General features: G+C 38.7%; 1 protein-coding gene across 1 annotated transcript in view; it reads right to left on the bottom strand.

Annotated features, from left to right (window-relative positions):
- The window catches only part of LOC136864400 (26S proteasome non-ATPase regulatory subunit 6), a 121382-nt gene that overhangs the window by 18764 nt on the left and 76384 nt on the right, over positions 1–26234 (bottom strand). The window contains exons 5-6 of the mRNA XM_067141344.2: positions 23959–24067; positions 14395–14563 (exon numbers count right to left, since the gene is read on the bottom strand). Of these exons, the coding sequence (XP_066997445.1) occupies positions 14395–14563; positions 23959–24067 (278 nt within the window). The remainder of the gene's footprint in view (positions 1–14394; positions 14564–23958; positions 24068–26234) is intronic.

Below are 26234 nucleotides of genomic sequence, written 5' to 3' on the forward strand. Positions count from 1 at the left end.
GTATCAGCAATCCTTCTCGCTACTTGCATGTCTGTTACTTCTAACTCACAAATAAGATATCCTGAGTACACCAAGCTTTCACTCCTGTAAAGCAAAGTGAACCTATTTTTTAAGTTCCAAGAGAGCAGGCTTTCAGCACAATCTACCATTTAAACAAGATATTAGAGAGCAGGCTTTCAGCACAATCTGCCATTTAAACAAAGTCGTCTTCATAGGCCAAACTGCTAACTAAATTTTCACCTAAAAGAATCCCTCCCTGCCACTTCATACCTTTCAGTAGATAATCCATGTAAACTATGAACAGAAAAGGTGAAATATTATAGTATTGTCTAACCCCTGTAAATAACTTGAACCAAGAACTCATACAACCATTAATCCTCACTGCAGCCCAATTGCCAACATAAATGCCTTTGATTGATTTTAATAATCTACCCTTAATCCCATAGCCTCCATGGCTAAGGTGGCACAGGTTTTTCTCTGGGTACTCCAGATTTCCCTGTCATCTTTCATTCCAGCAACAAACTTCAGTATCATTTAATTTCAACTCTCAGTCATTAACCCATTAACTACCAAATTTTTAATAACTTTTTATGGTTATTTTCTGGGTACTCTAATGAGTTCTATGACTGAAAAATGAAAAATAATTTAAATTTTTTTTTTTACGAGTAATAAATATATTTATGCTGATCCCCAAGTGGGGATCATGGCAGATAACACCTTTACACTTCATGACATTTTGTTTCAGACATAAAAGTAGTCAATATTGCAGTCTTTCATTACACATACAACACTGTTTATATGAATTTATCTTGCAAACCACATGCTTTTTGTCTCTTCATGTCCATACATTAAGTCGTATAGCAGTTTCCAGAGATTTAAGTTTCTACTGGCAGATTTCACTGCGTGTCTCACATCATCAGCTCTTGTGCCAAGTAGCAAAGCAGTCAACCTGCAGTTTCACACTGAACACACAAAATTGCTTCCTGGCATTCTTCTTGCACACTCCACAATTTCTTTGCTTGCCCAAGTCTGTACTTTCAATCATGTGTCCCCTCCTGGAGGTTCTGATGTCTGTTGAACATGTGACATAGATGGCTTAGGGTATGACGGACAACCAGCCCGCTTCAGGTCTACCGAGCTCGATAGCTGCAGTCGCTTAATTGCGGCCAGTATCCAGTAATCGGGAGATAGTGGGTTCCAGCCCCACTGTCGGCAGCCCTGAAGATGGTTTTCCGTGGTTTCCCATTTTCACACCAGGCAAATGCCAGGGCTGTACCGTAACTAAGGCCACGGCCGCTTCCTTCCACTTCCTAGGCCTTTCCTATCCCATCATCACCGTAAGACATATCTGTGTCGGTGCGACGTAAAGCAAAAAAAAGCTTCAGGTCTGAAATGGCCAATGACTCAACAAGATATTCTCTTCCCACCATCATTCTGAACTGAAGCAATGAGATGTCCGTTTGTGAGACAGTAGATGATGTGCGCATCGACTAATGCCACATCCAGTGCATTAGTCACTAATGGAAAATAACATTTCTTTCCTTGTACTCTGATCCGGTCTTTATGTACATTCCAATCCAGTTTATCGATGTCCCCCATATGCTTGTTGTACGTTCCACCCAGGTTTGGTTGAGGGACGTAGATTTCTTTCTTCTGACCCTTGGACGAAGTTTATTGGCTGTATTGTCTCGTGGTTTAATAGCATCTTCACACAGCTGTTATCTTTCCACATCACGGCCAAGATCTCAGTGTAGCTTCAGTGCTGCTGAAGTCATAGGTTCCTCTTTCCTCCTCCATGTTCTTCTAGCTCCCAATAAGGCAGCTGTTTATTCTATTCATTTGTACGGTCCCTGTCGCTATCAATCCCATTTCTGTTAGTGTTTTTATCAGATGGAAGCAAGTAAAAAAAATCACCAAAATAGATATTGTGAAGCTGTGGAGTTTATAGTATGGAAATAATTTTCAGTACCACAGAAAGTTCTAGTGTGATACATCACTCGTATCATTAGTTTTTCCTTTGTACACAGATATGTGGTAACAGTATCCACTTTGGGAACAGCACATGGCCCATACCTTGAAACCGAATCACACTGGCTTCCCGCGGATGAATTGCTTCAAGTAGCGATGCCCATAGCAGATACCTTTTGCTCAATGATACTGCGGCGTTCAGAGAAAACGCCAAATTTCATGAAATTCTTATTTAGCAAGTCCAATAAGGGACGAATTAACACTTTGTCTCTCTCAAGGCCATCCAGAAGTGAGTTGTCGTTTGAAGTGAATGCGGCGTTTGATTTCAAGATATCTGTTGCAACGCGAACATTTCCGCACAATCAATACATCTAAATCCTCATCTTCATTCCAATACAGGTGCTCTTGAGGGAGGGCGTGATATCAAGTGAAAAGCAAAATCCCTATGAACTTCTTGATACATTCTGGCTGGAAGCCATGATTATTGTTCTGGGAGGCATATCGAATGCTTTCACTAACAATCAATCTCAATACTGTTTCATCAAAAGATTCTTTGAAACATTCAACTGCGGTCTTTTCTTTTAGAGCTGTTGTCAGACTGACTTTCCGCTACTCAATTTCTTGAGTCAGGATATGTCTTACTGTATGTTGCATCTTCCTTTATCCGCTTAGAAGTGATATTAAACTTAACTTTTTTTTCTTGGGCGGGGGGGGGGATTTCATCTTCCTCGTCAGGTTGCACAATTTCTTCATAGTCTTCTTATCAGTGAGTATGCGCTTCCAGTCTTCCCGCTGTATCATCTAGTCCAGTTTTGTCAATGTCCTCACAGTATGAAATATTGTCTATGTGATCTGGTGGTAGCTCGACGATATCAATAGTATCATTCACATCAATATCATATTCATCATCAAAATCACAAACCTAGAAGTTTGGATAATTGACTATTTCCTCAATTTCTCTAGGACAAACCGCAATACAGCGACTTACACGATCTGAAAAGAAGCGAGAAAAAAGTGTTTTTACATGGTATCTACCATGAGCCCCAAATGGGGATCAAGATTTCAGAAGCCCCCATGGCTAAATGAAACTAGCCATAAAGGTGAAAGGTTATTATACCAGGTGTATGCATATGTCTTTTCCGGTTTCATTAAGAGATGGCACCAGCAAACAGTATGCAGCGTATGAATTTGACACATACATCACTTTGTTCGTCTGACATTAACCTACCAACACATACATGTTGAATCTGCCAAACACTAGTGTCTGTGTTGTATCGTTCACTGATCATGTCGACATTTGTGCCTGAAAAAGAACATTTGCGGCACACATTGCTTTTCTTATTTTATCAAAAGACAAAGGCTGTGGAAAGTCATCGTTTGCTGGTAGAAACTTAAGGTGAACACGTTCCATCGATTAGAACACGAGACACATGGTTTCGACAATTTAAACGTGGCGATTTCACTGTGAAAGACATTACACGCTCTGGTAGACTGACTTGAGAGCCATGCAGAGAAACCAGCATTAAACCGTTAATGCACAATGCCATCACCAACAAATAATAATAATAATAATAATAATAATAATAATAATAATAATAATAATAATAATAATGTTATTGGTTTTACGTTCCACTAACTTCTCTTTCGGTTTTCGGAGACGCCGAGGTGCCGGAATTTTGTCCTGCAGGAGTTCTTTTACGTGCCAGTAAATCTACCGACACGAGGCTGTCATATTTGAGCACCTTCAAATACCACCGGACTGAGCCAGGATCGAACCTGCCAAGTTGGGGTCAGAAGGCCAGCGCTTCAACCGTCTGAGCCACTCAGCCTGGCTCACCAACAAATGATTAATTTAAATCATGCACTGATCGAAAGACCACCGGAATAAGCCAGAAGACATGGAAAAATTATTTTGTTAAATGACACAGTAAAACCAGTGAAAGACACCTTGAAATCGCTTGGCAAATTCCGTACTTCCACTTGTCGACTCCCATTAGCTCGCCTCTCAGTTCAATTCAATTTTGAATTTCATATACAGTGGAACTCTGTTAAGAAGTTCTCGCATAAGAAGTTTTCCCGCCTAAGAAGTGTGATATTCTTGGTCCCTTGATCGGTTGCATTAAGATATATGTATATTTATCCCGCTTAAAATGTTCTGTTGTAAATATATTTCCCGGTTAAACAGTTCAAATTTTAGAGCCCCTTGAGATAGAAAACGTCCACTCAAAGCAGGTCATGGTTAGAACCTTCCAGTCGCCGTGCAAGTCGAACCCTGTGTTAGACCGCTTGCACCTGTCATGGAGCCTCTCCGGGCTTTCCAAGGCCATATGACGCCACGCTATGACAACACGGACACCAGATGCTCACTCTCATCTTGTGGAATCGAATCGAACCCATCAGTCGTAATTTCCACTCCACCATTTACATCAAGCAGAATAGAATCGAATGGGATTCTACGCGGGAAACACAAAGCACGCAATGGATGGTTTGATAAAACATTAATGCAGTAAGTTGCGTGCCGCGACAGGGTGAAGTCATTAATCGATGTGGCCTCAACATTAATTAAAAACCGAAAAATGTATTTGTCCACAACACAGCAGCTTCTTATGCATTACCGTACTGTTTGTTAAGAATACATGAACGATAACGGTAGGGAATGCCACTTGCAAAAATGTTCACGGTACATACCGGTACTGTACATTCCAAGCCATGTCAATTATCGTACTGACATACCGTACCGTATATGGACTTCAACATGATAATATGATTCTGAAATAAGGTCAACAATAATTGCGAAATAACCCGTATAGGCCTAATCTACCACAAAATTTAATATTCTAACCTGTTTGATTTTTCATTCCCTTGCTCATTTCCTTCCTCTTACGTTGTTGGGCCTTGTCGTAGAGGAAATTACGGTTTGGAACTAAACTGATAAGATTTTCCGTGTCCATTATTAGTTAGAACTAATACGAAATAAAGAAACATCCCGACTCTAAGCAGGAAACAGCAGACTTGCCAGCTGATACATACTATGCCGCCAAACAGCCGGCCGAAAGATCCCGATCGTGTACGAAGTTGAACGAATGTTGATAACCAGCTGGATGTTGGTGAGAGGCCTGATACACGCACGCAGAGGCATTGCGATACCACGTGTTGGCATAAAATAGAAAGTTATTTTTACCTTTATACGAGCTAAACATTGTACTATCGTGTCACTCGTAATTATTACATCGCATTATTAGAACGTAGCACAAGGATGAGGAGACATGAAATAAAATTCTCGCAGGAAAAGAAACTGTTTACGTTTAGATGTGCTAGTGTTGCTACTGCGTCTTTATCAGTCGCACGTAATACCCCAATACTTTCCCACGCACTCATTTCTGCTACTTCGAACCTGCTTTTCTTTTCTTCATGACCTTTAGCATGACAAGGATTAAAGCAGGAAAATAAACTCAATATCGGCTTGTCCATGCGGTACTTGCGAAACAGCCAGAAACTACGCCCGTGGTTGTGAGAACCAGTAGGATGCAGGGACGATATAGGCATATGAAGAGATTCTAAGAATCTCTAAGAATAAGTTGCCGATGTCGCATCTGCTGCCGTTAACTTGAAGCAGATGTCGGGGGGGTGAGGAAGATAGAAAGCACATGATAACGAACTGTAGTACACGTCTTGTAGGCCTAAAAAATTAAAAGAACTCCGCATGGCTCTACTTCTAAATTGACGTTTTGGCAGATTTTGGTCATTTATATCAATTTTTATCGGCAGAGCACGATCTCGAAACCCAGTTGCCAACTCTTAATATTTACATTTGCCACGTGGTTAACCATTCTCGCTCAGCGTGTATGGTATTCGGTACGCTTAGTGATCTTTTGTATTTTCCTTCAGTAATTAGTGTGTTTTTCATATTGTTGGAGGGTTCTAGTGACTGAGATCAGGGGAATGTTCCTTATTCTTAATAATACTGTATATTATCTTATTAGTGCCAGATGTTAGTAAGGGTAGTATTTGTGAATTTGTTTTCAATCCATATTCAATAGTTTTTCCGAGTACGGTATTACATTTTACAAGGGCTGTTTATCGCGGTCGTATTGCATCAGCTGTTCTCGCGGTGTAGCGCGCTGGCAACAGAAGAAGGGCGATGCTCATTTGTTTTGGGAAACTTCAATTTAGAAGTAAGGAGTATAAGCCATGTATTGCCAAGTGTAGTGTAGCGTCGTAATTAGTGTGAATAGGCGTCAGTGAAGTTAGTTGTACTTGTAATATCAACGTACGAATGTTTTAAGTGAAAATGAGCGGAACTCAGAGAAAAGTGATCAAGCGAAAGGCATTAACAATTAAAGACAAAGTGGAGATTATAAGGAAAGTGGAGTCATCTACACTCTCCCATGTTGCTTTGGCAAAGGAGCTGGGGATGCTGCTGTCTACTTTGAACGGCATTATAGCGAAGAAAGAGGAGATCTTGGCTTCTGCAGGGAATACTTCATCAAATTGCAAGAAAGTTAAATCTGGAAAGTACGATGAAGTAGAACAAGCTCTGCTAATATGGTTTAAACAGCAGCGAAGTTTAAACATACCTTTGAGCGGGACTACTGTGAAGGAGAAAGCTGAAGAAATTGCGTGCAAATTAAAGGTACCTTTTACCGCATCGAACGGATGGTTGGACCGCTTTAAAAATCGAGCCGGTATCGTTTACAAAACAATTTGTGGCGAAGCAGAGAGTGTAAGTGTGGAGGAAACGGGAGCGTGGAAGGAAACAGTTTTGCCTGCTAAAATAAGCAGTTACAAACCTTGCAACGTTTTTAATCTTGATGAATTCGCACTTTTTTACCAGCTTATCCCGGATAAATCTCTAGTTTTGAAGGGAGAATCTTGCCATGGGGGAAAATTAAGTAAATTGCGAGTTACGGTATTGGTTGGTGCTAATAAGGAAGGAACTGAAAAACGACCTCTACTGATGATAGGGAAGTCTAGGAAGCCACGTTCTTTCAAAAATGTCAGGACTTTACCGTGCAAGTACACCAGCAACAAGTCAGCTTGGATGACAAGTTCCCTGTTTGAAGAGTACATGCAGGCATTCGATGCCAAAATGGGGAGCCAGAACAGGAAGATTGTGGTGTTTATGGACCACTGCCCTGCTCATCCCAAGGAGTGGCCCCATTTAAGGAACATCAAGGAAGAATTTTTCCACCGAATACTACATCGGTACTACAGCCCAAGGACCAAGGAATCATTACGGTATTGAAGTCGAGGTACCGAAAATCAGTTGTGCGCCGTATGCTGCTACGCATGGAAGTAGGCAAACCCATCTACAAACCATCTCTTTTGGACACAATGCATTTCACTGCCTCATCACGGGATTCAGTGGAGCCTGTAATAATAGCAAATTGCTTCAAGAAAGCAGGCTTCGGTGGTGGTACCAACAGCATTATTATGGAAGTTGTTGATGAAGAGCCAGGGTGCTGGAAAACTATACAGGAGAAGATGGAAATTACCAGTAGTTTCGATGACTTCACTGCCACTGATGATATGGTAATCACTTGCGAGGAGCAGACCATCGATGAGATCTGCAAGGAAATTCAGGCAGGAGATGAGGAGATTGAAGAAGAAGAGGAGGAGGAGGTTGAGGAAGAGAATCTCCCAAGACCATCTTGTAGTGAGGCAAGCATCTGCCTTGAAAAAGTGAGGCGGTTTATAGAAGGTTCAGTCAGTGTGCCTCACAACACGTGGAATGCAATGTGGGAAATGGAGAGGTTTATAGTTCAAGAAAGCAGTAAAAACCTAAAACAGTCAACCCTGGACAATTTCTTTTCCAAGTAGGAGCCTCGACTTTTGTGTTTGGAAATGTATTTAATGTCTAATACAGTATGGAATTTACATAATGTAGCCTACGGTTACCATCTACCGTTTTAATGTTCTTAGTATTTTTTATCTCTTGTGCAAGGTTTTATATAATATGTTCCCTTCTCTTATCAAGAATTTTTATAATACAGTATGTTCAATTACAGTATTTTACTTTATCTCTAAAAATACATGTCATGATAATCTAATATTGACAGTAGGCTATATTGTGGCTTTCTTTTAGCAGCTCTTATTTATCAGCTTATTTCAGTATTGTTCACAAACAAGGAAATCTGTTGGCTGTGTGTTTCACATGTATGTCAAAGTACAGAATAAGTTTTCGGACATTACCCCTTTTAAGAAGTTTCTTGCTTAAGAAGTTTTTTTTTTTTTTGGTCCCTTGAAAAACTTCTTAACAGAGTTTCACTGTATAGCAATTGACAGAGCCAGAGTAACAGGTATATGTTAATCAGGTTCCAACGGGCAAATGGAGTTATAGGATATGGTCTCAATGGCCTAATAATAGGTGTTCAACTGGCTTGCATGTTTCCCCAACAAAATCAACAGAGGTCAAGGTCAACTTTATTTACTGAATAAGAGATTGTTTGTGGACAGTTGATTTTAGACAGAAGAAGCCATAACATTTCAATGTACACATAACTTTGAGGTGAAAGATTTTAGTGGTTTATAAGTGAAAGAAACACTTAATTTAAGGAAATATGATTACATGTTAGTTTTAAATGATTGAGTTAATAGAAAAGGCTGGTGTTTTAAGAGAATTGTATGTAGAAGATTGTATTCTAGAGTTCATTGACATATATTTTAATTTGGAGTTGTTTAGTATAAATGATTTTACATGTTATAAGATGACAAGTCATGAGACTGATTGATGTTACGTATGAGGTAATAAGGTAGGTCCAATAAATATTTGTTAGTTTTGGAGCTGCTGAGGAAGAGAACACAGAATGTTCTTGAAATATGTACAGTGTTTATTGATGACATATAACAGTGGTATCATTACTAGTGAATACGCTACTCTTTTGTCGGAAATTACCCAGAACAAATCTAGCTCGTTTTCTTTCATAGGATATAAACTTCATGGTTATTTACTGAAGTGAAAAATTGCTTATCTTTGGATTTTTCCCAGTTTGCGAATCAATTACAGCATCCCTGTATGCCACCTATTCTCTTTCTATATCCTACGCCTACCTACGTTCTATTGTTTGCAACTTTTAAACAATCATATCCCTGTACCTCTAATTTTCTCATTCTGGAGATTTTCTACACTTATTCATCTGCAGACAGCTTTCACTTTCACTATCCCAGGCCTAGGGATTCATAGTTCATTACAGACAAGATAGTGGTCCATGTTAATGAAAAATCCCCGGAATACCCGCACATTCCTAACCGATTTCCTGAATTCAAAGGAAGTTGTGATATAAGTCTAGTATGGATCCGGTCCCCCTACACAGATATGTGTAGTGGAGAATAGCCTTTATGGTTAAAGAATACACTGTATACATAACTGCTAATCCTAAACTAGCACAGAAGTCCAGTAAACGCTTTTCATTCTTAATACACTTAAGAAAATGGAAATTGCAACATCATGAAGGCATTGGTCGTTTGTGTTGATTTTCAAGATATGGAACAATGCCATGTAGGTATGTAAATGATCAAAGTTTCAGACCCATTGGATTGCTGCTACGGGTCTCCCCACGTAACTGGTCACGGATGAATCAACTCCAGTATACGGACTCTGGTGTAGCGTAGTTGACTTGCAGTCTGTGCAGTGAAGTGTTCCCTGTCAAACATGCCTCGACGACAGAGAAGAGCATGCTATCAACAACTGTCGCCGTTTGAGAGGGCTCGGATAATTGGGCTGTGCGAGAATGGATTATCGCTAAGGACTGTCGCTGCACGTGTTGGCCGACAGGCACCTACAGTACAACGTATATGGCAGCAGTGGTCAAATGAAGGTACCCACACTCGTAGACCTGGCACAGGCCCAGCGCGACAGACAACTGTGAGAGAGGATCGCGGCATCATTCGGATGGCCCGGATGGAACTCCATGCAACAGCAGCGCAAATTCGAGCAGCTGTGGCACCCCGTGTTACACAACAAACAGTTGGTAATCGCCTGCATGCAGCCGGCTTACGAACCCATGTCCCTGCAGAAGGTGTTCCATTGACCCCACAACAGCGACGTGTAAGGCTGGCCTGGTGTCGAGAATGATCGACGTGGGTCGACGAATGGCATAGGGTCGTCTTTAGTGATGAATCGCGCTTCTGTCTTGCCTGCAGTGATTGCCGCAATCGTGTGCGCCGATGTACCGGGGAGAGGGGCTGCCCAGATCTTATTGTCGAGAGGCACACAGGGCCAACACCAAGCATTATGGTCTGGGGAGCTATTGGCTTTAATGTGAAATCACAATTAGTGCTTGTTCAGGGCACTATGACGGCTTGACAGTACATTGATAGGGTACTTAATCCAGTGGTTGTACCTATGATGGCGAACATTGCTAATGGGATGTTTCAGGAGGACAATGCCCGGGTTCACACTGCACGCATCTCCTGAGAAGCTCTCCACGACATCACCACCTTAGAATGGACCGCCAGATCCAAGGACCTCAGTTCTATTGAGCATGTGTGGGACATAATGGGTCGACAACTGGCCAACCGTCCTCAGCCACCCACAACTCTGGAACAACTGATCTGTGCAGTGCAGCAAGCATGGGCCACAATTCCTCAGGAAGCGATCCAGGGCCTTATTGACTCCATGCTTCGACGAATTCATCAATGTATTGCAGCTCGTGGTGGGCACATCCTGTATTGATCGTTGTCCAAACTTGCGGTCAGAGGGACCTGAAAGTGTAATCATTGAATCAGAATCGAACACTCGTCCTGCATGTTCAATTGCAGCAATGTAGCACCACTCCTTCTGGGTGTTGCAATTTCCATTTTCTTCAGTATAGCTTCCATATCTTCCCCACATATACCTACCACCTTCTCATATTCTTCAGTTCTATTTCCAAATCTCCCATTGAAATCACCCATTAGCACTATCCTATCCTTGCTGCCTCCCCTGACTACGATGTCAATCAATGCTTCGTAACATTTGTCAACTTCATCCTCATTTGCACCCTCACATGGTGAATAAACTGAGACAATTCTTGTCTTCATTCCTCCAACTGCCAAATCTAACCACATCATTGGTCATTTACAAGCCTAACAAATTATGTTGTGTGTAACAGTATTCCTGATGAACAGTCCTTCCCCCCCACTCTGTTCTTTCCTTTTTAACACCCGTCAAAATCTTCACTCTCTCTTCCTCATTACGTCCCCTTACCTGAGTATCATTAACTCCTAACACATCCAGACACATGCTGTTTGCTGACATGATGGTGGTGGTGACTGTTGTTTAAAAGGGCCTAAAAGCTCTCCAGTACTACCTCTAATAGTACGAGGTGCAACAAAATGAAACAATAAAACCTCAAAATGTATTCACTGACTAAAATCTAAAATGAATGGTGAAAAAATGACCATGAATCCAAAACAATCAGTGCATCCAATTCACAATGCCTCATATCTTGAGATCATGCTTGTTGTCTAAAGGGGTCCAAAATCCAGGCCACTGGCCCCTCATTATTGTACTAAAGCAGAACCATGGAGTTATTCGTATAGTGGTAATCACAGGTAACGCAGATTCATGGTGGTTCAAATCACAGGTAATCTAAACCCATGTATGTCACACATACTGGCACCACTCACAGGTAATACAGACCCATGGTTTTCCTAACATAAGGGTACTACTCACAAGCAATGCAGACCCATGGTGTTCCTCACTTAGTGAGACTAATCAAGGGCACCGGTATTATTGTGGTGGTCCTCTCGTAGTGGAACTAATCACAGGCCATGGATACTCGTGGTATTGCTCACATAGTGGTACTAATCATAGGCAATGCAGACCCCCGGTGTACAACACATTATGGTACCACCCACAGGTAACTCAGACCCAAGATGTTTCTCAGATACAGACACTATTCACAGGCAACACAGACCCATGATTGTCTACGAACGACGTAGCTCACGACGACGCCAACAATGTACATTCTCAACTTAAACATACGCTAGGGAAGCTCACTCACACTAACATCTTTGTAGTGAATGTGCCCCACAGGCATGATTTGAGTAGACTCGTGTGTGAACATTGAATTGGATAAAGTTAATAGAGATACTGTTAAAATTTGTAAACATTTTTGTAATACTCAAGTAATTGAATGCAACAGTTTCGAGAGGCACTGTTACACAAAACATGGCCTTCATCTAAACCAGGGGGTTCTCAAACATTTTTCGTTCGCGGCACACTGTTTCGCTATATGTCGGCCCACCCCAACGTAAAAGTAAGTATGCCTGTTTAAGAGGAATTTTGAACACTACAGAGCAGTCCCGAAGGACTGATAACCCTAGCGGAGGGTACACGAACCACTGGAATGTTAGTAGAGAAATATGTCGATCACTCCCAAAACTTAGTGCAGCATATACTGTATATAAACAAATCAATTGTCACCTGCAGTCAGTTCATTACTTCAGTTGGATTTGGACAGATAAATGTAGTGCAACTGATTGTTGAATAAGTTGCTACATTTGGTGTTATTATAAAACTGAAGTAAATATACAGATATTGTGTTGTAATATGGAGAAGTTTTTAATTAAACACCAATGATTAAAAAGCAGTGAAGAACATCAGAGTGAAAATAGAACAAGTGAATCACCCGGATCAATTGTCAGCGAGAAGCTATTTCCACATCGTCTGGTGCTGTGTACAGGTATCAGGATTCTTATTTATACTTCCGATTTACATTTATTGAATCTGGAAATTGTGAACTTCTTGAGTGTGTTGTATGTGGCGAAAAATTAAGCAATGAATGTATGGTTCCAAGCAAACTAAAGAGAGACTTGAAAACAAAACACAGTCACCTGGAAAATAAATATAAAGCTTATCTCAATCGTTTACTCGCCTCTCAAATTAAAGAAAGCAAGGCAATGAATAAAATAATTACATCATAAAAAGCGCTAGTAGCTAGCTATAAAGTAGCAGGAATAATTACCAGGAATAAGCAGTCACATACAGCAGCAGAAAATTTGATTTTTCTTGCTTGTAAAGAAATAGTTACTCCATATTAGGAGAGGTTGCCAAGAGGGAGATAACAAAAGTACCTTTGTCAAACGATACAACTGCTCGCCGCAGAAAAGACATGTCAGCTGATATTAAAAAAGTAGTGGAAAAATTACATGTTGGTAAAAAATGTGCACCTTAACTGGATGAATCAACAGACAAATGTCAATGAGCTGCATAAGATTTTTAAATGAAGAATCACTTACTGAACAGTTCCTATCTTACAAAGAATTGCCACTAACGTCAACAGGATCAGACATGTACAATTCTATGACAGCGACATTGGAAGAAAATGGACTGAGTTGGAACAATTGTATTACAGTGTGGACGGATGGAGCCCCAGCAAAGACTGGTCGAATGAGAGGTTTTACTTCAAGGTTGAAACATGATTTTCCGCACATTGGATCTACATTTTTTTTTTTACATCAGGAAGTTTTGGTGGCAAAAATCATTCCTTCAGTCTAAGGAACGTAATGAGCTTGGTTGTTGAAGTGGTTAATTACATTAAAAGCAGAGCTCTAAAAACTAGACTTCTCAAAGAAATGTGTCAGGAAGCAGGAGCTGATCATGAAACTCTGGTCCTTCACACCTAAATTTGCTGGGTGTCCAAAGAAAGTGTACTTTCCAGATTTTATGAACTTAGAAATGAGTTATTACAAATATCTGCCACAGAAAAACCTGAGTTTGCTGACCTCATTAGTGACTAAATTTGGTGTTCCAAAGTTTGCATACCTAGCCGATATTTTTGGACATGTGAATAATCTCAATGCCAATATGCAGGGAAAGAAAGAGAATACTCTTACATCAACTGACAAACTAAATGGATTCTTAAGAAAAATTCAACTGTGGAAGTGAAAATTTGAAAAATTGTTAATGAAATGCTTCCTCTCACGGCTGATTCCGACGTCTGTTCCAGTCTGATTTTTCTATTTTGGAGAATAAACTGCAAGAATATTTTCCTTCCTTCAACGTGAATGAATGTGACTGGGTTCGCAATCACTTTGCAGTTACTGCTGAGGACACAAAACATCTACCATTAGAAGAGGCAGAAGAATTGGCTGAACTTGAAGCTGATTGAATTTTGAAGCTGAAATGTAGGGAAGAAACACTATTTCAGTGAAAAGAGAGTTCTCAGTGTTATTAGAGCATGCTATATCTATATTAATACAGATTTTAACAACATATGTGAACTGATTGCAGCATTCATCCCACTGATAATGCGAAAGTGACTGTTATAGAATTACATTCTCTTATTTCTACTATTTTTTTTTTTTTACCTCATTACTTCCAGTATACAGCAAGAAACCTAAAATGACTTTAAAAATATAATTTTATTGTTAGAGCTCAGAACACTGTAATGTACGAGTTGAAAATTTAAGAACTCATGTTAATAATCCGTGTTTACTTACTGATCTATGTAGTCTACAGTTACACCAAATGCTTCTGCCATGTATTGAAGTGTGAGCGACTGGTATGACTCTAATAACTGAGAATAAGCCATAATCCTCATCTCACGTACATAGTATCGGTAATGTGGAAACAGGAAATAATCGTGTTTAAGCAAGCCCTCCACATGTGCTGTAAAAAAAAAAAATCATCATTAATCATATTATACTATAAAAGAGCATGAAATGAAGTGTACAAGAAATATCTGCACATAAATATTTGACCGTTTTCTGACCTTCATGTACACCACATGAAGAAGACACCATGTTACTAATTCACACAATTATGAAATCCCAGCAAGCACTGAGGTACCATGTGAAGTTAATGGTGAAAACTTAGAGAGAGCAATGGTGAAGGGAAACTGGAAATGGGGTGTCCTTACTTGCTTAAATTCAAAATAAATTTCAAAAATACAAACTGATACTGAACTTGGACAGCAGTTAAAGGTCAATGTCCAGTCACACATCCTAATAGCTTTCAATCTTGACCATAATTGAAGTAATGGAATCTATTGTTTTTCCTGTCACCAAAGAGCACCTAACATGACACAATGTCGGTGATTATTGAATGGCACACCATATTTTCTTTAATAATTAATGCCCCTGCATAATTTACTCTTTTCTGTGCTTTATGCACACCAATTTGCTTTTGTACAAAGTGGGGAAGAAGAAATGTGTGCGTATTTGATGCACCTACTTTCTCAACAATACATCACACAGTTTCATAGGAGCTTCAAAATCAAGATATGTAGAAGCCTTCGTATTGCAAAACCAGGCATTCGAAATACCACGTAACTTACTGTTACAACCCATTACGTGGTACCACTACACTCGTTTACTGAGTAAATCAGCATAGACCTAACTAGTGACGCTCTATTCCAGTCTGGTACAAACATATTTAACGGGTGTTTCGGGTAAAGTGTGTTCTGTGATCTCGAAATTGTTTCTTAATCCACACGTATCAAGTATTTGAATAACACTGCATCATATAAATTCGCAGTGATCAGTAACACCAAAACACATGACAATAGGGCACCGAGCTGCAAGAATTCAGAGTCGTAGTGCAACATGCGCTAGTGGTGGAAACTAAAAAAATGCACCTGAAGTGACCAAAAAATCTCCCGAAGCATTCTGTGGCACAAAAAGTGGCAAGCTTCATCCAGTAGGGGAGGATGTGCAGAAATATATGATTTTGTTATGCAACAATAAATAAGGCATTTCTCACAAAATACTGTATTATAATAGACAAGAAATAGCTGCAGCACACGGGATCAGTGTCTTGAATTTTAAGGTTAGCCGAGGCTGGACGATTCATCTTATGAGGAGAAATGAGCTTTCCCTTCGATAAAAAACATCATTATATGAATGAATGCCAAATGATTTCCCAAGAAAATCATTGATTTTCATTACTTTATGATTGGGAAGTGAGAAGTGAAGAAATATTTACTTTTTCAAATAGAAAACTCAGATCAGATACCAGTCAGTTTCAATAAGCCACAAAGTCGAACATTTGATAAGAAAGGAACATCATGTGTCATCGTATGCACTACTGGAAGTGAAAAACAACGATGTTCTACAATGCTTGCTGATCGTTGTTCTGAAATGAAAAACAATGCTGAAAGTAACATTTCTGTAAGGGATCCACACTTGCATCCAGAAAAAGGGTGGATGGACACCTCACACATACAAGATTGGATACAAACAGTTTGGAGAAATCCAGTGGGGTCTCTCCTTCAATGTCCAGTCCTCCTCATGTTAAACAGTTTTTTTGGCTACCTGACAGAAGACACTAAGAAATTATTGGAAGTCATGAAACCTGATTTGACAGTGATTCCAGGTGGACTGACATGGGTTTTTCAATCCTTGAACATTTCAACAGTTTAGACTATTCAAGGACAGTGTGGGAAAACTATCAGAGCTGGATGACGGAAAGTGTGTACGAACTTAACTCCACCAGCCAAGATTCGAAAATCACCTGTGGAACTCCTTTGTGAGTGGATAATTTGTACTTGGGGCATGATATCTTCAAAGGGAATTGGAAGGAGCTTCACAAAAACAAGAATCTCAAATACATTAGATGGGAGAGAGTTGGTAAATGTTTCATTTTGTACCCGGATAGGGCACGGCAGGCCTCCCAAACAGTTACACAGTCCCTCAGGACAAGGAGATTTTTGATGATGAGATTTACCGAGAAGGTGAGGTGGGTGCGGCCGTGGCCGGTTACACAAAGTATCCCAGCTTTCTTTGTGAGTGGGACAGTAAAGTTAAGGTCTCATCACTGGACCCAAAGTCCGACTCGTTGGCTGAATGGTCAGCGTACTGGCCTTCGGTTCAGAGGGTCCCGGGTTCGATTCCCGGTCGGGTCGGGGATTTTAACCTTCATTGGTTAATTCCAATGGCCCGGGGGCTGGGTGTTTGTGCTGTCCCCAACATTCCTGCAACTCACACACCACACATAACACTATCCTCCACCACAACAACACGCAGTTATCTACACATGGCAGATGCCGCCCACCCTCATCGGAGGGTCTGCCTTACAAGGGCTGCACTCGGCTAGAAATAGCCACAAAAAAACAACTGGACCCAAAAGGAATACCCATGTAGACAGTGGATTGTAAACTTTAAAAAATATGAATAAAAAATTTATGTTGACAAGTCCATTACCTCGGCTCCATATCAAACTAGGGCTTATGAAGCAGTTTGTTAAGGCTGCAAACAACTAGGCTCTCATCAATACACATACTTTGGAAGGGATAGTATATAGATCACATATTCTCTCTGAAGGAAGGAGTTTTTCCTTGAAAATTTTGAATTCTTAATTATAAGTGATTTTGATTCTAACTAATCTATAATTGAAGTTACATAATTTACACTTACGGTACAGAACTGATACGTTCAGTTTAATTGAAATCAGTGGTGTAGAAAATATTTTTCTGGAAATAATGAAAAGAATATTAAAATTGACAAAAACATAATTACTCTCTACCGGTATGTGATCAAGTTTGTATCCTTTAAAACACACACTGATTTGACTTTACAACAGTTTCACGTATCAAAATGTCTTTAGGGTATGGTACTGGCCCAGACACTCAGAGTTTTTCATTGTGTTCAATTTCCGTTTCCTTTCCAGAATAAACAATAAAATCAAGGATAAACCCAGTTTTACAGTCGCAAAGTATAAACACCTTCATACCAAACCTGTGTCGCTTTGATGGAATGGATTGTTTCCATTTTAGGCAACCTTTCCAAGAACTAGGCTCTCATCAATACACATATTGGAAGGAAATTCTCTCTGAAACATTTTATTATAGGCCTAATTTTGTAAAGTCCGTCACCTGGGGTTTGTAGATTGTTGTCAGAAAAGTGAAGCCTTCTTAGAATGAGGGAGAAATTGTCGCGAGAGCTCACTTTACCGAACACTGGGGTTTCGATCAATTTATATGTTGGCCAATAGCCTTTCATCCTGTTTTTCTTCACATGGCCCATCAACAAAACAGTTGCCAGGAAAACATAAAGAGTCTCCACGGTCATGCCACAGTCTAATATATACAGTCGCGAAGCTCTGATGATATTTTTCATCCGATGAGACTACAGCTCTCCAAGGGGTGAGACTACAGCTCTCCACGCGGCGAGGTAGAGGTAACTTGCTAGCAGACAACAGGGAACGAATTACCACTAGAGTCTAAAATGGTCGTAAACATCTGAACCATTCATGCAAATAATGTCCTGACAAGGTTATTGTAATCCTTATGAAATAGTGGAGGAGGTCAAACAATTTATTTCGATGAGGAGTTCGAGGATAATATCGAAATATTTATTTAATCTATAGGAATTACTTTTCTTTACCGTGGACTATAATATAAAGTCGCTTCTAGAGGGCAACCGGTTCGAAATAGGTATATACCATCGCAGACTTTTTTGTCGAGGCTTCTATGCTCTACAATTCTTACGCTTACACTTGGGGTCTATCGTTGACAGTTCAGGTAGCGTAAGCCAAGAATACAAGTGACCGACCAACATCGAACCTGCCAAGTTGGGCTAAGAAGGCCAGCGCAGCACTCTACCATGGTCGTCACTTGCTTAACGTAACAAATGAGTGGTACTTGTTAATTTCTAACACTATGGAGTTCATAATATTACAAACAACAACTTCTTTGAAATCGATACTTCAAGTCTTGAATCATTGTCATTATCATTCAAATGAAGATTATCAGTAACCCCTGAATTTGATGGATCAAAATCAGCAGAAAGCATAGGAAGAAACCTGCCTACAGAATTCCACTTTCTTGTTTCGGTTTGAACAGCTGACAGCTTAGCCTTCTTTGCGAGAGTGGAGCGCTGCACTTTGTCCTCAATTTCCGTGTTGTCGTCTTCCGAGGAATTACCAATTTTACTCTCATCGGACACAATATAATCACTGTCACCATCATAACTATCAATTTCATCGTCAGACTCCTCGTTAGTCAAAATATTACTTATATCTTGCGGAGTAAGCCCGCATCCTTGACTCCATTTCGACATTACCACGTGTATTTGTTTACTATCATACAGTGTTTGTTTCTACGGAAACCAGAGAAGAGGGAAGAGAAAAGGAATAAGTATTGTCAAGGAAGAGTCGTGTAATGCACTCACAGGAAAAAAAAAAAAAAAAGAAAAAAAAAAAACAGTTCCAGGGTATTGTCGTAATTCGTAGCAGAATCGCATAAAAAGTTAGGTTACGTAACTAGAGATGCTGGGCCAGACCTTCATCACAGAACATACGAGCAGTGATAAAACACGGAATAAAGTTTGCTGAACATGTAAAACTTCCTCCAACAGTTCTAAAAACCTGCCAGTACGATGTCAGGAAACTATTTCAAACATTCAACTTGAAACGTGAATAGACGTAAATAGATGGCAGTACTGCACATTGGGTTAATGTAACGTTTTTCCTTCAAACCTGTTTACACAATACATTACTTTTATATATATATAACAATGTAATATAGGAATATTCAGATGAGTAAAAATCACATGAAAAGCATTTTTTACATGTGATAACATGTGTGTGTTAATCCTGTATATGCATGAGAGTCATATATTCATTTTGATTTTTCAAAGAAACCTGTTGTGATGGAGAAAAACTGACTTAATATCCAGACTCAGCATGCTTAAATATATATTAAAAAATCACTACTTGAACATTATGTAATGATCAGAAAGTTTAAATACACAGGCCAGTGTAATTTGTATGGTATGCCTATTAAGATATATATTCTTTTTTTACAATTTTTTTTACGTCACACAGACAAAGATACGTGTTATGGCGATGATGGGATAGGGAAGGGATAGGAGCAGGAAGGAAGCAACCGTGACCTTAGTTAAGGGACAACCCCAGCTTGGTATGAAAATGGGAAACCACGGAAAATAATCTTCAGGGCTGCCAACAGTGGGGCTCGAACCTATCTGCCGAATGCAAACTGACAGCTACATGACCTAAACTATGCAGCCATCAGCTTGGTGCTATTAGGATATTTCAATTAAAATTATGCTGGAGAATCCACTCAATATTTTGTAGCATTCTCCATCTCAGACCCTGTCTGAAGTTCATCTATTGGTCAAGTTCCCAGTATCTCTTATCCTTCATGGGTAGGGGTATTAATATTGTAACTACTGAGCCTAAACTTCCTGTCAAAAATATCACTCAATAATGCTTCCACAGATATGATGTGTGAAGTACAGCCTGAAGATGAAATCAAATCAAATCAAATCAAATCAAATCAAATCAAATCAAATCAAATCAAAATCTCTTTATTTGCAAATGAGGTGTCTACCTCAGTGGCAAATGGTACACTAAAATACATTATTGTCAAGCACTAAATATTAAATTAACAAGAGAAGAAAATTTTCCTATAATACAATATTATACAATTTATGCTAACAATTTTTTCTATTAAACACACAGCTCATCCTTAATAAATTTATATTGTTTACAAAATTCTACTTATAATATCTCCTGTACTACTTACAAATATAGTCAACTGATATACAGTATGTGGAATTACTTCAAATGATATTATACAACTGGTATAAGAATAAACTTTACATTGCATTTATTTACTTTTTTTTTTTTACCCATTCTGGAACCTAAGTAGCATAACGACCTGCTGCGTCTTAACCAGAGCCCCTTTTGCCACCCACTTTTCAGAGTTTCTGAAGGGCCTTCATAGCTACCGTACCGGTCCCAGGGCCCTCGAAGTCCCCACTGTACTTCACCCGTACAGGCAGTCCCCTACTTTGGCTGTCCAACTCCTTAGACTAGGGGATGTAATTAATTTATTCACACACATTAAAAAAAAAAAATTTACAATAACCTGCACTGGTCGAATGCCCTCTAACACTTCATTTATTTTTCTCTGTTGCTGTTTATTCTCTTCTTGAATATCTGTACAGATTTTGGAAAAGGATCAAACAGTACCCCTGGTAAACTGTTCCACTCCTTCACACCCTTCCCAATGAATGAAAATTTACCCCAATCGCTTCTGCTAAAATTCCTTCTAATTTTATATTTGTGGTCTGTCCTGCTGATATAATTATTTTCCAACTGAAGCCTCTCACGGATATCTCCCCATGCTTCTTCTCTTGTATATGCTCTATATAATCCTATAAGTCTACTCTTTCTCCTGAAATCCCCTGTTACAAATCTTGCTGCTTTCCTCTGCACACTATCTATTTCTTTTATTAGGTATTCTTGGTGAGGATTCCAAACACTGTTTGCATATTCCAATAATGGACGAACCATACTTAAGTAACTTTTTTCTTTTAATTCTTTATTGCATACTTTAAGTAGCCTCATTATGACATGTAACAATCTGTATGCTTTGCCAACAATGTCATCAACATGACCCTTCCAGTGCAAATTACTTTCAAATCTCACACCTAAGTATTTGCACTTGCCATCTTTTGGGATAACTACCTCATCCAAAGTATATTCAAATGCAGTTTTAAAGCTCCTGTTTGTAAAAGTTGTAACAGTTGATTTGCCTCCATTAACCTTCATATTATTTTCTTTAACCCATTGTTGGATACTTTCAAGGTCCCTTTGTAATTCTTAACAATCCTCAATGTTATTTATTTCCCTATAAATAATTATGTCATCTGCATACAATCTTATTTTTGATCTTATATTGTTCCCTAAATCATTTGCGTATATTAAGAGAAGTACCGGACCTATTATACTACCCTGTGCAATTCCCTTACAAACTTACTCTTCCTGCGATACATTATTTCCTACTTTGACTTTCTGAACCCTTGAATTTAGAAATGTTTTTATCCAACGTGTAACCCTTATGTCCAATCCTATTCCCTCCAATTTCTTTAATAATATTCCATGTTCCACTCTATCAAAGGCTTTGGAAAGATCTATGGCTATGCAATCTAACTGACCTCCTGAATCCAACTGAATTGATATGTCCTGCTGAAATCCCACCAGTTGTGCCTCACAAGAAAATTTCTTTCTAAATCCATACTGGCTCTTCATGAACCACTTTTTATCATCACATATCCCTCTGATGTACTTTGATATTAAACTCTCCAGTATTTTATAAACTATACTGGTCAGGCTGATTGGTCTGTAGTTCTCTGGTTTCCTTTTATCACCCTTTCTTTTATAAATTGGTATTATTATAGATTCCTTCCATTCCTTTGGTATTACACTATTATTTATGACACAGTCAAAGATAAATTTTAAATAAGGCACTATGTACCACCCCATTGTCTTTAATACCTCCCCAGTAATTTGATCACTTCCTGCTGCTTTTCCTTGCTGAAGCAGTTGGATTTCTCTGAAAATATCTTCATTTGTTAATGAGAAGCTTCTTGTTTCCCTCTGTGTCTCTCCCTCTCTATCTTCTGTTTCGGTTTCCAACTCCTGACAATCATCTACTGAATCTCTGAATTCCCTACTAAATAGATTTGCTTTTTCAGTATCTCTTAAATAGTGTTCACACCCTTCTCCCACCATTGTAGGAATTTGGATTCCCTTTCCTTTTTGATTCCTGATATATGAATACAGCTTTTTCCATTTCCCTTTGTGGCCACTACCCTCTTGAAGTATGCCATTCATATAATTCTCTTTTGCTTCCTTTTTCACTCTATTCAGTTCCCTCATTAGCTGTTTTCTAGTTTCTCTACTCTCCCTACCCTCTTTGATTTTCCTGTTTACTATTCTACATTTTCTTTTTAATTTTCTTATTTTCCTTGTATAATAAACAGGGTCTGAGGTCATTTTACCTTTCTTAACAGGTACAAATCTCTTCTCTCCTTCCCAAATGATTCCTTTAAATTTAGCCCAAAGTATATCCACATTACTCCCTTCACTTATCCAACAACTGAATTGTGATTTAAGGTAAGTCCAAAATTCATCAACTTTAGTTTTTCTGTACAATTTCTTGTCTTGTGTAACCCTCTTATTAAGCCTTTTTGGTACGAGTCCTACATCCATTATTACAGCCTTATGGTCTCCTATTCCTTCAATTACCTCAGTTTTATCAACAATTTCCCATGGTTTAACCAAGAATACATCTACTAAGTTATTGAGACGAGTCGGTTCTTGTACTACTTGTGTAAATCCTCCCTCCCAAATTATCTTATTTGCCAGTTTCTGTTCATGGGCTTCACTTGCAGCTCCATTCCATTCAACTTCAGGCAAGTTTAGATTTCTCCCAACTATTACCATATCATTATTATTGTTTTTATGAGTATAATTATTATTTTCTCAAATATTTCCATGTCTCTTTCCTCTCTTCCAGGCCTGTATGTTCTTATAATTCTCACCTCCTTCATATTATCACAAACTAATTTTATCCCTAATATTATATCCCTTTCATCGGTAAACCATTCATGTGAACAATAAGTTTCCTTCACCAGAAATTACTTACCATCAGAAAAGACTCCTTACAATTTGTTTTGTGTTCCTGACACAAATAGGTCTTGTGATGGAATAGGAAAGAGCTAAGAGTGGGAAGGAAGTGCTGTAGTCTTAATTAAGATACAGCCTGGTGTGAAAATGGGAAAACAGAGAAAACAATCTTGCGGGCTACTGACAGAGGGGTTCGAACCCATCGGAGAAGATACATACATTCCAATATTCATCTTCTTCAAGCAAACTTGTTCCCAAGATCAAATACAATGATTTATTCATACACTTTGATTCCTAGCAACATAATATCGTGAGAATAAAAATTTATTCAGCCATTATATCATTAGCAAGTTTTTCTTAAGGGTCAGGAGGTAATCATTCTATGAGCTTCCTTAAATAAAGGTCTGCCTTGAACATATAAAACATACACACTTATGTACACAGTAAGAATAGAAATTCTTAAATGATCCAAGAGAAGAAAATGTCACAATTTGTTCAATGTGGTAGTTAAAAATATTAAACTATTAGTTGTTGAAATATTTTGAAGTTGTATACATCAAAATGCACATGCAATGTACAGAAGAACATTTCATAAATTTGAAGGGATTTACAAAATGACTGGTAATTACCTAGGTTCCTGAAGAAGTCTGCATAGTGACAGTTGTATAATGAAAAGAGATAATCTTTTACATCTTGATTACTATGAAGCACTTCCAAAATCTCTGACCCTTTGATGATCTATAATGATAAATAAATCAAATAAAAATTAACAACTAGATACTATAAGAACAATCAAACATTCAAATCCTTTATAAAAGACTGTTTAGAAGGGTTATAGGCAGGTACATTCAGGGAAACGGGGTGGCCTAGGGAGCGGTGTTAAGCAAACAGGGAACTGGAAATCAAATAGGGATGACATAAAAATGTTAGTGCTCAACTGTAGAAGCATTGTAAACAAAGGAATCGAATTAAGTAATTTAACAGATATATACTTACAAGATATTGTAATAGGAGTTGAATCACGCTGAGAAATGATATAATGGATGCAGAGATATTCTCACAGAACTGGAGTGTGTATCGTAGAGATAGGATAGGAACGGTAGGAGGGGAGCATTAATTCTGGTGAAAGAAGAATTTGTAAGCTACGAAAAAGTTAAGGATGAAAAACATGAAATTCTGGGTGTAAGGCTCTTCTCTAAAGATAATAGGCAACCTGATGTCTTTGGAGTGTACAGACCGGGAAAAGGTAGCGCTGACGCTGATTCAGAATTATTAGATAAGATAATCAGCTATGTTGGAAATGATATGGAAAGGAATGTGATAGTAGCAGTGATCTCAATTTACCAAATGTCAATTGGGAAGGTAATGCGAACGACAGGAAGCATGACCAACAAATGGCAAATAAGTTCATAAGGGAAGGGCACCTGATTCAGAAAGTGATGGAATCAACTAGAGGGAAGAATATTTTGGATGTGGTGCTGATAAAACCAGATGAGCTCTATAGAGAAACTGAAGTAATAGATGGTATTAGTGATCACGAAGCTGTTTTTGTCGTAGTTAAAAATAAATGTGGAAGAAAGGAAGGTATTAAAATTAGGACTATTAGGCAGTACCATATGGCTGATAAAACAGGCATGAGGGAGTTTAAAAAAAGTAACTATGATCGCTGGAAAATGGTAAATAAAAATGTAAACAGACTCTGGGATGGGTTTAAAGCAATTGTTGAGGAATGTGAAAATAGGTTTGTTCCTTTAAAGGTGGTTAGGAATGGTAAGGATTCACTATATTATAACAGAGAAGTAAAGAGACTAAGGAGGTGCAGACTGGAAAGAAATAGAGTTAGAAATGGTTATGGAAGTAAGGAGAAATTGAAGGAAACTAGGAAATTGAATCTAGCAAAGAAGTCAGCTAAGGATAACATGATGGCATGATAGCATGATGGTCATACAAATTTTAGTGGAAAATGGAAGAGTATGTATAGGTACTTTAAGGCAGAAACAGGTTCAAAGAAGGACATTCCAGGAATCATTAATGAACAAGGGGAGTGTATATGCGAGGATCTTCAAAAGGCAGAAGTATTCAGTCAGCAATATGTAAAGACTGTTGGTTACAAGGATAATGTCCAGATAGAGGATGTGAGTAACACTAAACAAGTATTAAAATTTACCTATGATAACAATTTCTGGGGATATACTAAAGGCAATGGGTTGGGATATAGTACCATATCTGAAATACTTATTTGATTATTGTTTGGTTGAAGGAGCTACACCAATAATAATAATAATAATAATAATAATAATAATAATAATAATAATAATAATAATAATAATAATAATAATGTTATTTGTTTTACGTCCCACTAACTACTTTTTAAGGTCTTCGGAGACGCCGAGGAGCTATACCAAATGAATGGAGAGTTGCTATAGTAGCCCCTGTGTATAAAGGAAAGGTTGATAGACATAAAGCTGAAAATTACAGGCCAGTCAGTTTGACATGCATTTATGTAAGCTTTGGGAAAGCATTCTTTCTGATTATATTAGACATGTTTGCAAAATTAATAACTGGTTTGACAGAAGGGAGTTTGGGTTTAGGAAAGGTTATTCGACTGAAGCTCAGCTTGTAGGACTTCAGCAAGATATAGCAGATATCCTGGATTCAGGAGGCCAAATGGACTGTATTGCGATTGATCTATCTAAGCCATTTGATAGGGTAGATCATGGAAGACTACTGAGTGCAATTGGACTAGAAAACAGAGTGACTGAATGGGTGGCTATATTTCTAGAAAATAGAACTCAGAGAATTAGAGTAGGCGAAGCTTTATCTGACCCTGTAATAATTAAGAGGGGAATTCCTCAAGGCAGTATTATTGGACCTTTATGTTTTCTTATACATATCAATGATATGT

This window comes from Anabrus simplex, chromosome 2 (genome assembly GCF_040414725.1).
Source record: "Anabrus simplex isolate iqAnaSimp1 chromosome 2, ASM4041472v1, whole genome shotgun sequence".
NCBI lineage: Eukaryota > Metazoa > Arthropoda > Insecta > Orthoptera > Tettigoniidae > Anabrus > Anabrus simplex.